Below are 15,344 nucleotides of genomic sequence, written 5' to 3' on the forward strand. Positions count from 1 at the left end.
TGAGAATCATAGGGCAGCTGATTAAGGCATCTGTGGGCTACGAAGGGGGATGATGAACTGGGAGACGAGGGAGAGACTAAGGGATGAGAGATGCTGTTGAGAACGCAGAGCAGATGCTCAAAAGAACGAGAGGATGAGAGAGGTCAATGACAGAAGAAGGTGGCCAGAGCAGGGACGGTAGATGTTGCCAGTGCTTGGTCCTAGTTCTGCCTTCTGGTGTAATCCTTTCTCTAAAGACGAGCCCTTCTTTTTTTTTTTTTTTTTCAAGGAACAAAAGTGTTCCTCAGAATTCCATCTCCTACAGAATAAACTTACGCTCTTCTGTTTTTCATAAGCTGTGCCTCCCAAGTTTTCACCACTCTAGTCAAGCTCCTCTGAGTGCACCCTGGTGAAATGTGGTACCATAAACGAAAGCCACTGTTCCAGAGGTGGTTAGATCAGGGCAGAGGACTGTGGGACCTGCCCCGGTCTTGGTGGGGCCCTACTCACCTCTGAAAGGAATCTAAAATGGCATTAGCACTTTCAGCCGCCTCACCAATTACCTGCTCCAACAGAACGTAATGTTACTAATGCACCCTGAGCTGTTTCTGTGACAAGTGTCCCTGTCCTATACTTGCATAGTGACTAGAATGCAAGGACAGGATACTGCATTCACCTTTATTAAATTTCAGTCTGTAAATTCTGACCCATCACTCCAGCCAACTTTTAGAACCTTGCTTTCTGCCATCAAAAGCAGGGAATGCATTAGCCATTCCTTCCAATTTTATACCATTTAAAACATTAGTTGCCATCTTCTATATCTCATCCAAATTGTTGATCTGAATTTTAGATGCACCAGAGCCAAGGTCAGAGGCCAGAGTATCACCACAAGAACTTCCCTCAGAGTTGATACCGCTCTCCTAATCCACATTCGCTTATTTATTCATTCACTCAGTCGGGTGCAATGAACGGACTATGTTAGAAGCTGGAGTGGAGGCAGTGACAGATACATTTCCTGACCTGCTTTGGAGCTCATAGTCTAGGAAGGCAGATGTTTGATGAGTGTTACAGAAGGGGTGGTAAAGACGCTTTGGGTACCTGTAAGAGGGGGACCTATCCTAACCCAGAGAATCAGGGAAGCCCCACCTGAAGATCTGAAGTTTGTTTCAACTGAGGATAAAGGGTAAGTAAGACCATGCCAGGAGAGGGAGAGGGGAGAGGAGATGGAGTGTTCCAGGAAGAGTATATGGCATCTACTCACAGACAGGACTGAGTGACTGGAAGCATGTTCAAAGGCATGAAGACCCAGGACTGCTGGAGAACTAAATGTCAGAAGGAATGGGATTTCAGATGAAGCTGGATCAAAAAGGCATGAGACAAAGCGTGCAAGGCCCTGCAAGCCATCTTATAACTCTGAGCCTCATCCTAAAGGCAGCCACTGAAGGGATTTACTCAGAGGAAGAGTGTGATATTGGCGTATTTCAGAAGGTCACTGTGGTTTCTGTGTGGATGAGCTGGAGGAGAGCAAACGGATGCCAGTTAGAATTCTAACGCGGTATTGAGGGGAAAGTAGACCAAGATGGAGCAGTGGAAAGAATGACTCACAAATTACTTGGGGGGAAGTGACTGGTTTGTGTTTAACTAGACACAAGGAATGAGGAAGATGGAAGATGAAAGAATCTGGATGACTCCCAGGTGCCTGGCTTGAGCATTTTTGTGGATAGTGAGGTCATTTCCTGAGAAAAGGAGTAGTGGTGAAAATGGAGCATTCTGCTTGAGGGGGCTGGGGGGTGTCCACGTCTAGATGTCTAGAGAGCAGCTGAATCTGTGACTCTGCAGCTCCGAGGAAGAACTGAGCCAGGGACACGGGTTTGGGCACTGTCAGCATCCAACACTGGTTCTCAGCCCTGGCTGCAAACTGGAATCACCTGGTGAGTTTTAAAACGGACCTACATCCGGGTCCCACCTCAAACAATTAAATATGGGCCTGGATATTTACTATTTTTTAAAGTTTTCCTAGTGGTTCTAACGTCCACCCAGAATTGAGAACCATAAGTGAGAGATATAAGGGATAGTGTGGAAGGACGAGAAAAGAAGGTGGCCAGGGCAGGCCACTTCTCCGGTATACCTACTCACCTATCAACTAATTTACTTGTGCGTACCATCTATGCATCCACGCCTCTGCATTAGATATGCAACATCCTCATTTAAAAATACCAGTTCTAGTTTAGAACAGTTTTACTTTTTGAGAGGGTCTTCTAGTTATTTACTGCTGCATAACGTCACCCCAAAACTGTGGCTTAAAACAACAATCAGTTGTAATTTTTCAACGTTTCTGTGGGTCAGGAGTTCAAGAGGCGTTCGGCTGAGTGGGTCTACTTTGGGTCCCTCATGCAAACAGAGAGAGAAGCTGGTATAGTTGGGGAGGGGGACGCTGGTGCAGCCGGGGTCTGGCTGGCCACCTCGCTTTCTTCGTGTATTATTCTCAGGTCCTCTCCACGTGGTTCTTGTGGGCTAGTAGGGGCTTCCTCACAGCATGGTGGCCTGAGACCAGTCGGATTGTTTACACAGCTGCCTAGAGTTCCAACACAAGTGTCCCAAATAGTGAGGAAAAAGCTCAATCATCCACTATGAAAGCCATAGAGTCACTGCCTTTCACTATCCTGGTCAACCAGTTCCAAAGCCTACCCAGTTTTAAGGGGAGGGGCACGGACCCCAGCTCTTATGGGGGAGATAGTGTTATAGCCTTTGGAGAACACAATCTGGCTCAAAGGATCAAAGCGACAACAACCTAGACTTCCTTCCATCAATTCAGGGTCTACACTTTCTCAAGTCAGTGAGCATCTGAGGGGGGAAAAAGCAAATTAATGTAACAGTCACAACACTGAAAACGAACAGCTTAAAGAAGTTATGTAACTTCTCTAATTCCTAGATAAACCCTGATACGTTGACTTGTTGTTGAGTATCTGATACTTAAATGAACTTTTCTCCTGTATAAAGAAATAGTAAAATTAAAATCAGATACAGTGTCTTAAATCTTTTAATTTAGTCCACGATACTTTTTTCCATATCAGGATTCTCACCTCTAATCTGGCACATGTAGGTTTAATGTATATCACAAATGGCTGCTATTAGTGGCAGCTGCCTTTCTGATCTATATTGAGACAAGCAGTGGGCTTAATACAGGTATCATTTCACCCACTTAGCTACTAGCATGTATTCGGCGTATGTCTACACATTCTCCGTAACTGTGCTCTATTCTTCCTCATATTTTCCCAGAACTACCAGTTAGACCTGCATATAATTTAGGATCGCGTGAGGCCCTGAGTCCACTGGAAGGCTGTTTTCAGCCAGCCTTTTACACCCACACAGTATTAGGACTTAGGTAAATGTTCTGTTGAGCTACTTTCTCTGATGAAATCCATATTTGGACTTATTAGTGAAGACAAAAAGAAAAATGGAATTTTATTTTTACAAGGCATTTTGTTTTTGGTATTTTAATCAGAATAGAAAAGTAAGATATTTTAAATTTACCTTCTGCTTCTAACTTAGAATATTCAGTAAAAATATTTCCTCACCTTCTTTGGAACTTAAGGTCTCCACTTCATGGGGGGAGCTAATTACTGACATCTACTCTCCGTGTGGTTTTTTCCCCCTACTCATTCATGAACTCTTCAGGTAAAGAGTACCATGAAGGTACAAGTCACTATTACCCTTTAATCAATACCAAATAAAGGAGTTAGTTACCTTTCAGTCAATACCAGAACAAAGGAGTTAAGTTAATCTCTAAATTATATCAATCTTCGATATTTCTTCACTGTGGGGTGAAAAAAGGAGACCATCTCACTACCATGGAAACCAGGAACATGCTCTCTCTTCAGGGGAAGTGTATTTGTTCATCCACATATCATTTTTTTATTTTAACCGGTCTGACCAATTTAAAAAAGGCATGGTGCTTTAAACATCAGTAAACATTATGATCTGTTTGACCAGATCTTGTTTTCCCAATAATTTTATGAGCTTGCTTTTTCTCTAAAGGCAGTAAAAGGGATTAAAACCAGTTTGTGGATTCAGCCTTCATCAAATAGCTACAATTACAGTTTGAGCCAATAAAAACATCAAACAAACATGAACAAATGTCCATTGATGGATGAGTGGGTAAAGAAAATGTGGTATATACATACAATGGAATACTATTCAGCCTTTAAAAAGACGGAAATCCTGTCACATGCAACAACATAGATAAACCGTGAAGACATTATGCTAAGTGAAATAAACCAGACAGGACAAATACTGCATAATTCCACTTAGATGAGGTATCTAACAGAAGCAGAAGAGTAAGAACAGTGGTTGCCAGGGGCTGGGGGAAAAGGAAATGGGGAGTTGCTGTTCAACGGGTATAAAGTTTCAGTTATGCAATTTGATTAAGTTGATCGGCTGGGCAACACTGTGCTAGAGTTAACAACACCGCAGCGAACACTTAAAGAGAGTAATCTCCTGTTAAACACTCTTACCACAATTAAAAAAAGAAAAACATTAACTTTAAAGTATATCATTGTTCCTCAATCATCATTTCAGTACATTTTTATTGATAATTATCTTCAAGAATTGAACGGCAGAGTTCTGAAGGGTCTGTAGACAGGGAGGCATCAGAAGTGCCGCACTAGTGAACCATAAATGTACCTTATAAACAGTTAGTCAAATTCCTTTTGTTTAAAACAAGAAACTGAGTATGGAGAGGTTGTGTACCACATTCACACTGAGGCAGCTGACTCGTATCAGGACTAGGGCTGCCCCCACGTTCTCTGATCCATGGTACAGTCCCCCTTTCAAGTCTTCTACGGTGCCTTTTTCCATGAGGTGGGAATGTCCATGGATTCATCCAATATTAGAGTTGGAAAGGATTCTGGAGATCCCCTCATTTGGCAGATAAGGAAACTGAAGCCCAGAGAGGTTACACAATGTACCAAAGGACACACAGTTTTTCAGTAAAATTAATGTGTCCCTTTGTTTCCCCAAAGGTGGTTAGAAATAGAGTATACTTTTAATAGAAAATGAGACTCCTAAATCGTCCTTTGCCCTAGAAGTTGGGAAGACTCCCTATACTAGTGGCAGTGTGGCTCGTCTTGCTAAGGGAAGGGAAATTCCAGAGTTTAAATTTTAATTTACTAATTAACAGTGGTTCTCAAACTTTTTATTAATTTTTTCCAATAAACATATAGATCTCATGCTTTTCTCTTATATGACTGAATTCCAAGATAGATACTTCAATTTCCATTTTAAATATAAAAAATTTTGTTATATTCTCAAATACTGTGGTGGCCACAGAAATCTCCCTCTGCAGGAAACAGAGCTGACTGACAGCCCAGCTACCATCCCTCTGGGTCCACCCAAGCCACACTCCCCCAACCCAAGCATCCAAGCCACGCTCCACCCAGGAGGCACCTAGTCAATGGCTCAGGTCCTGGGGGTGCTAGTGAAGGCTCATTTCTGAGGGATACAGGCATCCCCCAGACTCCCACATGGGAACTGAAGACTCCCCATCAACCTGCGCAAACCTTCTTAGAACTGCACTGCCCAGGGCGACTCTTCCTACCCAATTTTTTTTCCTTCTTCTTCTTTCAACGATGGCAGACCTGCATGCATGGCAGTCTGTAGACTCTCCCTGCCTGCACATACTTCCTCCCCTTTCTCTTTTACAAGCACCTGCCTCCCCTGCTTCCTACCCCCAAGAAATCTACTACTCATCTAATTCCATCTTGGCCTCTGCTCTTGGAGACTCAAATGAACACAAACATGCTTTTTCTAATTACTCCCGTCTTTTCCCTGCTGACATTCTAATGCTTGCCCCAACACAGAGAGGCACGCTCCACTTCCTTCTCCTTCCTTCCTACTGGCTGAGAATCACTGTTATAGAATCTTGGCTCAGTTATTTAACTAAATATTAATTAACAAATATTTGGGGGCATCAATTCTATGATATTACTATTACAGGAGCTATTGAGTAGACAAATAAATTAAAAATCCATTTGCACTTATAAGGAACTTACAATCAAGTTGTGAATAAATCACAGAGAAAAAATGGTTTTAATAATAATAATAATAATAATAACGCAAGCAGTATACTGTTAAGTGCTGACTCAATCAATCTACCTACATACCTATCTAATCTATCCGGACAGATTTTTAATGCTCAAGGTCAGAAGAGAAGACACCATTGCAGCTTCATCATTTTTTTTAAAATTTGTAAAATTTGGATAACTTAATATGAAGGATCATTGTGAAAAACAACTAGAATATTGGTAAAATACCCATAAATTCCAAGGGACTGCCAACAGATGTAACTTTTTTCTTGTCGCCAACGGTTTTAATTTTGACATGCTCTTGTATTGTTTAGCATTAACCATCTATCTTGTATCTACCTCTCAGCCACAGTGCAAAAGGGGCTATGATGAAAAGCTGGAAGTGGCGGATGAAGGGCGGGGAGCAGGAGAAGCAGAACAGAAACACTGTGAATTCCGATTGTGTAGCTTGCAAAAAAGCAGTGTGATGCTAATCCTACAATAGTAAATTTCTTCTTATCCCCAGAAACTGATGCTGACATTTCCATTTATTCATTCAGTTCCTTTAGACTCCCTGTCAAATCTCTTCTAGTTGCCAAGCAACAATAACAGCAGTTCTGTACATAAGCATTAGGCAATAACTATTGTCAATGTTTCTCCTTTCTTTGAAAGGGAAATTTAATGACCCTTTCCTATGAGAAAATGATGACAAGAACCTATTCGTGGTGAAACCTAAAAGCTGTGTGTGTGTGTGTGTGTGTGTGTGTGTGTGTGTGTGTGTGTGTGATTTGTGTTCTTGCTATTTGAATCCAAGGACTGGGCTAAACTGACCTAAACACTCTTACAAAATTGTGAAATTAAGATAAACTCCAAAGCTTGGATGGTTCGGCCTTTAAAAACAACTGCATATCATTAAGACTTGTCCCACATCCTATGAAATGAGTTCTCTATTAAGTGGAGTTAATATTTTAAAGATACATGATGATAGGTTTCTTCTGTACTCTTTCTCTGATCCTGTTAAAAATCTCTTTAATCAAACTCTTGGGTTTTTCTAACAATAATCCCCCACATAAAGACTTGAACCATATTTCAGTACCTTGTAAAACACAGATCAAAACAGTTACGGAAAAAATAAAATAAAATGGGACATCTGTCCACCTGTTGAGGACAGGTTCCAAGACACAGTCTACATGCGTCACCTGCACAAATGCTGAGATGACCCCTCCCTGTTTCCACCGTGGACAAAAGGCTCCTATCCCCTTGTCTAGTCCTCCTCCTTCATTTTAATGAGCTTATATGATTATTGCTTACAACCCAATTTACTTCCATAACTTTAACAGCTCAAAAAGCTATTCACAATAAGTGGCACATCGCAGCGAGGATATTATAAATTAAGTGATTCCCCATTTCCATATCATCATATTTTCTAGTCTCACTTATTTTTTTGTGAGGCTCAGCAATAGCTATAAAAGGTTGAAAAAGTCAAGTCCAGTTTTATGTTCTTTTTCTCATTTGGGCTTTTTATTGTGTTTTCTTTCTAATATCAGTTCTGTGTAAATTTGTATTTTGAGTTCCAAACAAAAACATTAACTAGAGCTCCTTTTCCATTTTTTAATTGTAAAACACAGATGAGCTGCCCCAGATCCTTCACAGCTTATAGGATTAAGAGCTCATAAAGCAGCTCTACATTTATTACTGTATTTGATGACTTTGTCAAGTAGGATGTATTTTCATGTCCAATCTACAGATTAGGAAACTGAGGCCCAGAAAAGTTAAATGACTTGCTCCAGGCTGCTCAACTAGTAATCGGGGAGCTAATTATCTCTGTTTCTGTCTCCAAACTCCATGCTCCTTCCATGACTTTACCTTGCTGGAGATCACTTCCCAAGCATTTGGTCCCCTAGGATGCCTTAAGGGCACTTTTTGTTGCAATTAGTTATCAGACCATAACTGGACATTTAGCAAATATTTTGTAACTCCATTTGTAATCCCATTTTACAAACAAGGATCCCCTTGGCTTTCCATCACCAAATTGTACTGCTGAATTGTATTCTACTTAAACTGATTTATAATAATGGATGAAAAAAATCTAACTAAAAATGTTATTTTGTGCATGCCAGCTCCAATAATCCTTTCTTATTCAGTTGAGAATTACATCTAAAACTTTATAAATCAATTTAGCTTGGTACCCTAGTGCTTCACATGAGAAATAATGTAATAGTCACTACTGAGTCCTATCCTTAACTCATCTATGAGTTTCTGGTGTTAAATTTCTTTTTTAAAAAAGAGCTTAGAAAAGAGCTATAAAAAGTGAACTGGCCCTAAATATAAAGTCCCTGATTAGCCTAAAGATTTTGTTCGTATCTTTCCTTAACAAAGTGAAATATCGAGATTTTGTTCTTCCTTTCTGTTTGGAGGGGGCACAGTGGGATATGACTGGTTACTCACCAAAGGACCTCATTTGTTATTGGTGAAACCTACCTGAGACCACTAGTATTTGCTAAAGATGCTGCTCTGTGAACCCCAGGTAGTCAACCTAAGTAACCTAAGCTTGTTTTTAGATGCAATTTAAAACTTGCTTTATTTAATATCAAAGAGAGTACTAAAATGAGATGACATTTCCATTAACCTATCTTTCAGTTTTCAAAAAGGCTTGAGGTTTTGCAAAATATCGTGACTGGGAAATTTGTCTCTAAAGAACGTAATGATTCGAGTAGGTGTGTTCATTCATCCGTTATCCATTAATTTATCTAACACGAATTGGGGGTCAACTATGTGTCAAACCCAATAATATGAAGATGAGAAAGGCCCAATGCCTGCCCCAAGGAGCACACAATTGCACTTGGGGAGACAGACCACTACCCCTCGCAGTATGGAGGCAGAAAGCAGAGTACCCCACTGAAGCGCAAAGGAGAACAGAGGAAGGGCCAACCATTCAGGAGGTGTAAGAGGGCAGGGAAAGGAGGCCTCTGGAAGGGTTCCTAAAAGGGAGGTGAGTGAGGGTCGGGTCCCTGGGGAGGATGTCTTAGAGAGAGGAAACTACCTTTGCAAAAGCCTGGAGACAGAAACATTCGTGGTCAGGATGGCTGTGTTGAAAGGGAGTGAAGAAGCAGCTACAGATAAAGGTGGAAAAGTAGACAGGGTCAGCTCACACAGAGGATGGATGTCACACTAAGGAGATAAAACTTTGACTTCAAGGATATTTCCAATTTAAATCCTTTCCATTATAATCCAATAACACAAAGATACTTAAAAGACTCACAGAGTGTCAATTGTAAATTTCAGTTGTCTTGGATATAAGACCTTAAATTCTGTCTTTGGATTAAAAGCTGCACCAAAGCACTTCTTCCTTTCCAATTCATTCAGTAGTGGACCCACTGGAGATACCTGATGAACTCATTTCACTGTAAGACTTTTACTAAGCATTTAATTTCCCACAGTGCTTGACTAGATAGTGTATAAAAATACCACACAGATCTGTTCTCACATCTCCAAAAGCTTATAATTTATAACTTAAGACGTAACAGTTGTTATTATTCTTAATTTTCAGAACTAAAATGTCATTGCTGTGTGACAGATGGAGAAACAAACTAATCATAAAAAGGCCATAAAAGCTAATAACTAAAGGAAATAAAAGCACAAAAATAAATCAATGTAAAATTACAAATGATCAGAATTTTCAGTTGTTTATTATGATTTATCTTATTGGGCTGAGAAACCTATTAACCTTTTGATACGAGAAGATGGAATTTACTAACTGAATTAGAGGAGCTCTACTTCCACTGTCATGCAGATGGATAATATTTACAACTTAAACATCACCCTCTTTCAAAACAATGCCAACACTGATAAGTTACTGAAGTGCAATGGCAAAAACGCCATCTACTGTTAATCTTCACACGTATATGTGACATTGATCATGACAAGCGGATGAATGTGGCGCCTGAGCCGACGCACAGAGTGTTCACACTGCACCTCTGTGGTCTGCGAGCTGATGGACCAGCCTCCTTCCCCATCCTGGCTCGATGCCACCTCTGTTTTGAATGACACTCTATCTGCTGAGCCTACCATATTGGTCTGTCCACTGGCCATGTTGTGCAGGGAATCAATTACTATGACTCTGATTCTCTGAAGTGCTTTTCCTTCCCATAACCCAACTTTAGGAGCTGTTCCACCCATCCATCAACAGACATTTGGAAAGGGGCCAATATTTGGTCAGCACCGTGGTGCTGGACCCCACTTCTCAAACTGGGAACATGTAGTCTCACCCGAGGGTGTGACTGTGAGTCACGGAGACTATGAGACCACAGTATAAAATGTCAAAGACTTCTGCCGTTTGCTCAATGGTCAGTAAGTGACAACAGTTCTGTATTAATACAATATATGGAATACATTATGCATTACAGTGGATAAAAAATTTGCATCCATTTTCAAGATAACACAGAAGACTCCAAAGAAATTGTATGTGGAAGTTGGTTTTGACCATGTCCCAAAGTAGCAAGTTTGTTCTTCCATGCCCTGGGGTTATTTTGGTGGAAAACTCTGGGAGGCAGTAATATATTAGAAAGAGCACGAGCTTTAGAACCAGACAGAGCTGAGTTTGAATCCTTGTTTTTTCACATTCCCTGAAAGTCTGACTTTGACCAAATTACTTTATCTCAAGCCTCTGTGTCCTCATCAAACAGAAAAATTATTTAATATGAAGATCTATAAAATAAGTAGTACAGCAGCTGACAAAGCTGGGGGAGCTTTTAAAAGTACACCATACCAAGTCACGTTCTTGCTTAATTCCTTTCAACAGCTACTTTGCCCTTTGAATAAAACCCTACATGTTTCTGTCTCAGGTTCTAAACATTTTGGGGCACAGACCCCCTTTGGCAGTCTGGTGAAGCCTCAGGGGTCCTTCTCAGAATAATATTTAAATTAAACACATATGATTTCAGAGGAAACCACTCATATTGAAATGACATTAAAATATTAATAAAAATTTATGCTACATTAATATATGTGCTTCTCTGTCAACATCAAATAACACAATATAGTGGCAGGGTCTATAAGTACAGTAATTTTGAAGTAGTGATGAACAAACAGCATTTCAGGATATCTGCAACAAATGTAATTTGATATGAAGATATCTGTGATTTCTAGTTGTGAAAGCCACAGGTACTCCTGCTACTCCTGTGGGTTGTTCTTCTCCCTTGCCTAAATTCATGATTGAAGGAAATGCTAAATTTCATTCAGATATGAGTAAAGACGAAAATTCATTTTTTTCATCCAACTTTGTGAAACCCTGGCTTCCACCCGTGGGTGCTGTGGAGGTTGAGGAACACGCAGGTGAAGAGCCACTATTCTACCAACACTGGTTCCTGCCGTACTCTCTGACCTCATCTCCCATCACCATCCCTCTGCCTACCACACTCTGGCCACACCAGCCACTTGACCACTTGCTCTTTAAACACAATGAACTTTAGTCCTCCTCAGGCATGTGCTTTTGCTTATCTACCTGGAACTCTCTGCCCTTGGACTGTTGCATGGTGTTTCTTTCCTGCTTTTTCTCTCTCAGCTCAAATACCACCTCCTCTGAGAGGGCTGCCCTGACCAACCCCATGTAAAGTAGCCACCTGCCCGTGCTGCCCCGCTGGACTGTCCTCCTCGTGGTGATCTCTATCTGAAATGACTGTGTTCATTTATATGTTCTTGTGTTTACTCTGTTTCCCTGTCCTGAAAAGCGAGCTCCATGGGAGCAGGACCTCATCTACAGGCCCAGTGCCATATTGCCAGCATCTAGAACAGTGTTTGGGACAAAGCAGGAGTCTGACACATCTTGGCTCAATGAAAGAAAAATTACTAAGGATTCAGCAAGGTTACGTCTCCCATCCTTCACTCAGTGTTTTAGGTACTGTGGGGGACACAAAGAGATGAAAGACAAACTCCGGTCCTCAAGTAGTTCACAGTCTAGTGCAGGCGGGAGGAAGCCCTGTGGAAGGTTGGAGTGAGTTCCAGGTGAGGCTCTCTACCTTTGCGCTGCAACCGTGGACAAACCTCTTCTAGGGACTCAGCTCCCCTGGTGCCAGATGAATGGCTTGGACAAATTAATCTCCCTGGTCTCATATGATCTACAGTGTATGATCATTTAAGAGCTAATAGTGCAAGGCTGCACACATGGCAGGTGAGGAGTTGTGACCCCAAGTGGAGGAAATTCACAGAGGACGACAAGACTTGGAAGGGCTCTGAAGTATAATCAGCCTCCAACAAATAATGAGGAGGGGGATTTTCAGAGTCATGAACTCTCAGGATTGAAAGAAACTGTAAAGGCTACCCAGCACGACCACTAGATTACCTCTGGATATCTCTATGAGGCTGTTTCTGGAGATGTAACATAATACCCTCGTTCTTAGATAGAACCCAGCATGGTGGTTAAGAGTTTGAACTGTAGAACGGCGCCGCTGGATTCAAATACCAGCTCTGTTGCTTACTAGCCATGTGAACTTAGGCAAAGTACTTACCTCCTTTGCATCTCAATTCCCTCCTCTGTAAAATGAAAATAACTACATGGGTTATAGTCAAGACTACATGAGAAAATGAATGTAATATGCGTCACACACTTTCAGTAAATGCTGTTTGTGACTCTGTGAAATGGTTTTCTCGTGTATCAAACTTAGTATGTATTCCCCCAAACCATTTTTCCCTTCTTCCATTATAACTGAATTTTTACTAGCTAGAGACTACATTATCCAGTTTGGAGTTTCTGCAAGCCAATATATAACTATATCTTACCTTTTCCTTGACATTCACATGAGTATTGAGTTCAGCCATCTTGCTTCTAGTGGAATAAGCCCTACCAAGAAGGAAAAAAAAAAAAAAAAAGATTAACTTTGCAGTTTTAAAATTGATTTCTCAATGTTACTTTTATGCTCTCTTCCAGTATAGTAAACAATTTCATTCAGCTATAATCGTAAATACCAATTTAGAATATAAAAATACTTCCAAGCTAAGCACTTGTCTTTAGATATGGTCTAAAAGCATGTTACGATAACTCCAGATGACAATGTAAAATCTTTTATTCATACTGTACCAACATAGAAAATGACAAAGATAGATGGGTATGCACCTAAACTGTGTTTCTTATTATGTAAAAAAAAAAACATGGTCAAAAACAGTGAGAGGAGGAGAATACCTATTTTAAGTAAGCATTGTCATCACAATCTTTACCGTTCCAATGTTTTTATTAGTCTCTAGTCAATATAGCAAACACTGAGTCTCTCCTGCATGTATGTAACTACGCCAAAACACTCCAGGAAGAAACAGGAGAAATGATTCCAGATTAAAACGTAAGAAACACATAACAGTTTTTAAACTTGCGTTTTCACTTATCAATATATGAACATTCTTCCAGGTCAGCACATACATACCTGTATCATATTTTTAATGACCATAAATTCATCATCTCTAGTCTCAAATGTACTATTAAAACTGCCCTCAATCCTTCTGTTTCCCTAAACTCTTTAGGTTTTCGACCTTTGGTGTCCAATCTTCTTTGAGAAGTGGCCCACTATGAGAAGATCTGTTTTCTTAATATCATTACTTTCTAAATGTGTTTTTCTCCTTCTCATCTGGTCTAAATCTTCTACCAGTATTATAGAAGATAGATCTTAAGTCTTTAATAGTTTCAATCTCTTTTTGAAATCAAGCATAAATGACTTACAATGGGCAAACAGATTGGTTCAGAAATCAGCAGCTGGACAGGCCAAGATATCAATACATTACCTATTTTCATGTTTAAAGCTTTTTTGTCAATCAAGAATCACTGAAACTCTTTCTTATATTCTTTTTGACTTTTGCTACAAAGAGTGTATCTAGAATTGATACATTTCAGGGATAACTTGCAAAAATTCTCTGATTTCTCCCCACTGTTTTCTTTTAAGCCTAGGTCTTAAATAAAGCATAGATTCAGATCCATTACCTTTTGTTGATTTAGGATGAAAGCTTGGCAATGTGTAATCTTAACTCTATTACCACTTAAGTAGGAACGTATAGGCTATTATCTATTAGTAAGTATTGAAAACAATGCAATTTTATTTTTACAAGCTTCCAAATGATATTGCCACCGACACATGCATTTGGGCACGGTGGCGGGGGGAGACCCTGCATACTCAAATCCCCGGTGAGACAGCTCCTCCCCATACACCCTGCAAAGAGTGCACATCCCACTTGCATACACCTCCCATTTAAATAACACTTCCAAATGGTAAACTATATCCTCTGCCTTGGCATAAGGGAGAAAGTAAATAATCTAGCTGGCAAATCGTGTCTGAACTGAATTTTATTTATTCTTGCCCCTGACAATTAGTAGTAAAAGACAACAGGATTATCTTCTGATTATCCATAACAGTGAAGCGAGATGGTGTTATGAAGTAGAAGGACATAAAATCAGCTGTTTTTGTTTACAAGCCATAGATGTGAAAGCTTTGATCAGGCATCCCAATGTCTGCAAGACGTCTATAAGCATGATATTTGAAGACATTTGAATGGTTGATTTTCTGATTCAAAAGGAAGTTTGGGCATTGTGTAAACATACACTACATATACATGGGTTTCTCTGCATGTGGTAGCGTATGTCTGTGTGTGAGAGAATGAAGAGGGGGGAGAGAGAGAAAGAGATACAGGCTGCAGCAATGGAGCGACACAGCAGGACTTGGGGTGATTTGTTAGCATGGATCTGAGCCACGACTCCTCTCATTAGACTCGATTTGCTACGTCTTCTGGACACATCTACTCCTGCCATTATAAATGTGTGAAATCTGATAGAAAGGGGGTTTTGCTATTATTTTGCTTTGATGTCTAGGATTTGGGTGTGCAGCATTTCCTAAAGCTGGAGTGTTATAATCTACAGAGCAATCAGGGAGGAATTCCACGGAGGACAGAGAATTGCTGAGATCTGAGTAAGCGGCAGTCCTGAATGGTGAGCTAGATTCATAGGAATATATATATATTTCCTTGGCAATTCCCTTTCTCATTGACCTCAGTGTCTAAGTCAAGGAAGACTCTTCTTTGGTTGTGATGCCAGTAAGATTAATTACAATATTATTTTTTTGTGGCAGAAAAAGTCTGGCTGTGAGGGTAGAATGGGGCTATTAACAGGTTTCTCAGATGGGAAGATAAGATAAAAATAATTTGTAGGGAGCTGTTCTTTGTCCATTCTACTCTTTTTTTTTTTTTTTTTTCCCCCTGTGTGGAGGGCTGCCTCTACAGCCAATCCCTTCCAGCTGGATTCCAATGGCCTTTGCACATCCAGGCTATCCG

At 40.4% G+C, this 15,344-nt stretch overlaps 1 protein-coding gene across 9 annotated transcripts in view; it reads right to left on the reverse strand.

Moving 5' to 3' along the window:
* Positions 1-15,344, reverse strand: part of SPATS2L (spermatogenesis associated serine rich 2 like) — a 159,311-nt gene that overhangs the window by 71,032 nt on the left and 72,935 nt on the right. For all 9 annotated transcript variants that reach the window (XM_057744326.1, XM_057744331.1, XM_057744324.1 and 6 more), the window contains one exon: positions 12,819-12,879. In XM_057744326.1, coding sequence (XP_057600309.1) covers positions 12,819-12,857 — 39 coding nt within the window. In that variant the 5' untranslated portion in view covers positions 12,858-12,879. The remainder of the gene's footprint in view (positions 1-12,818; positions 12,880-15,344) is intronic.

Source organism: Hippopotamus amphibius, chromosome 8, assembly GCF_030028045.1.
Source record: "Hippopotamus amphibius kiboko isolate mHipAmp2 chromosome 8, mHipAmp2.hap2, whole genome shotgun sequence".
In the NCBI taxonomy this organism is placed as follows: domain Eukaryota; kingdom Metazoa; phylum Chordata; class Mammalia; order Artiodactyla; family Hippopotamidae; genus Hippopotamus; species Hippopotamus amphibius.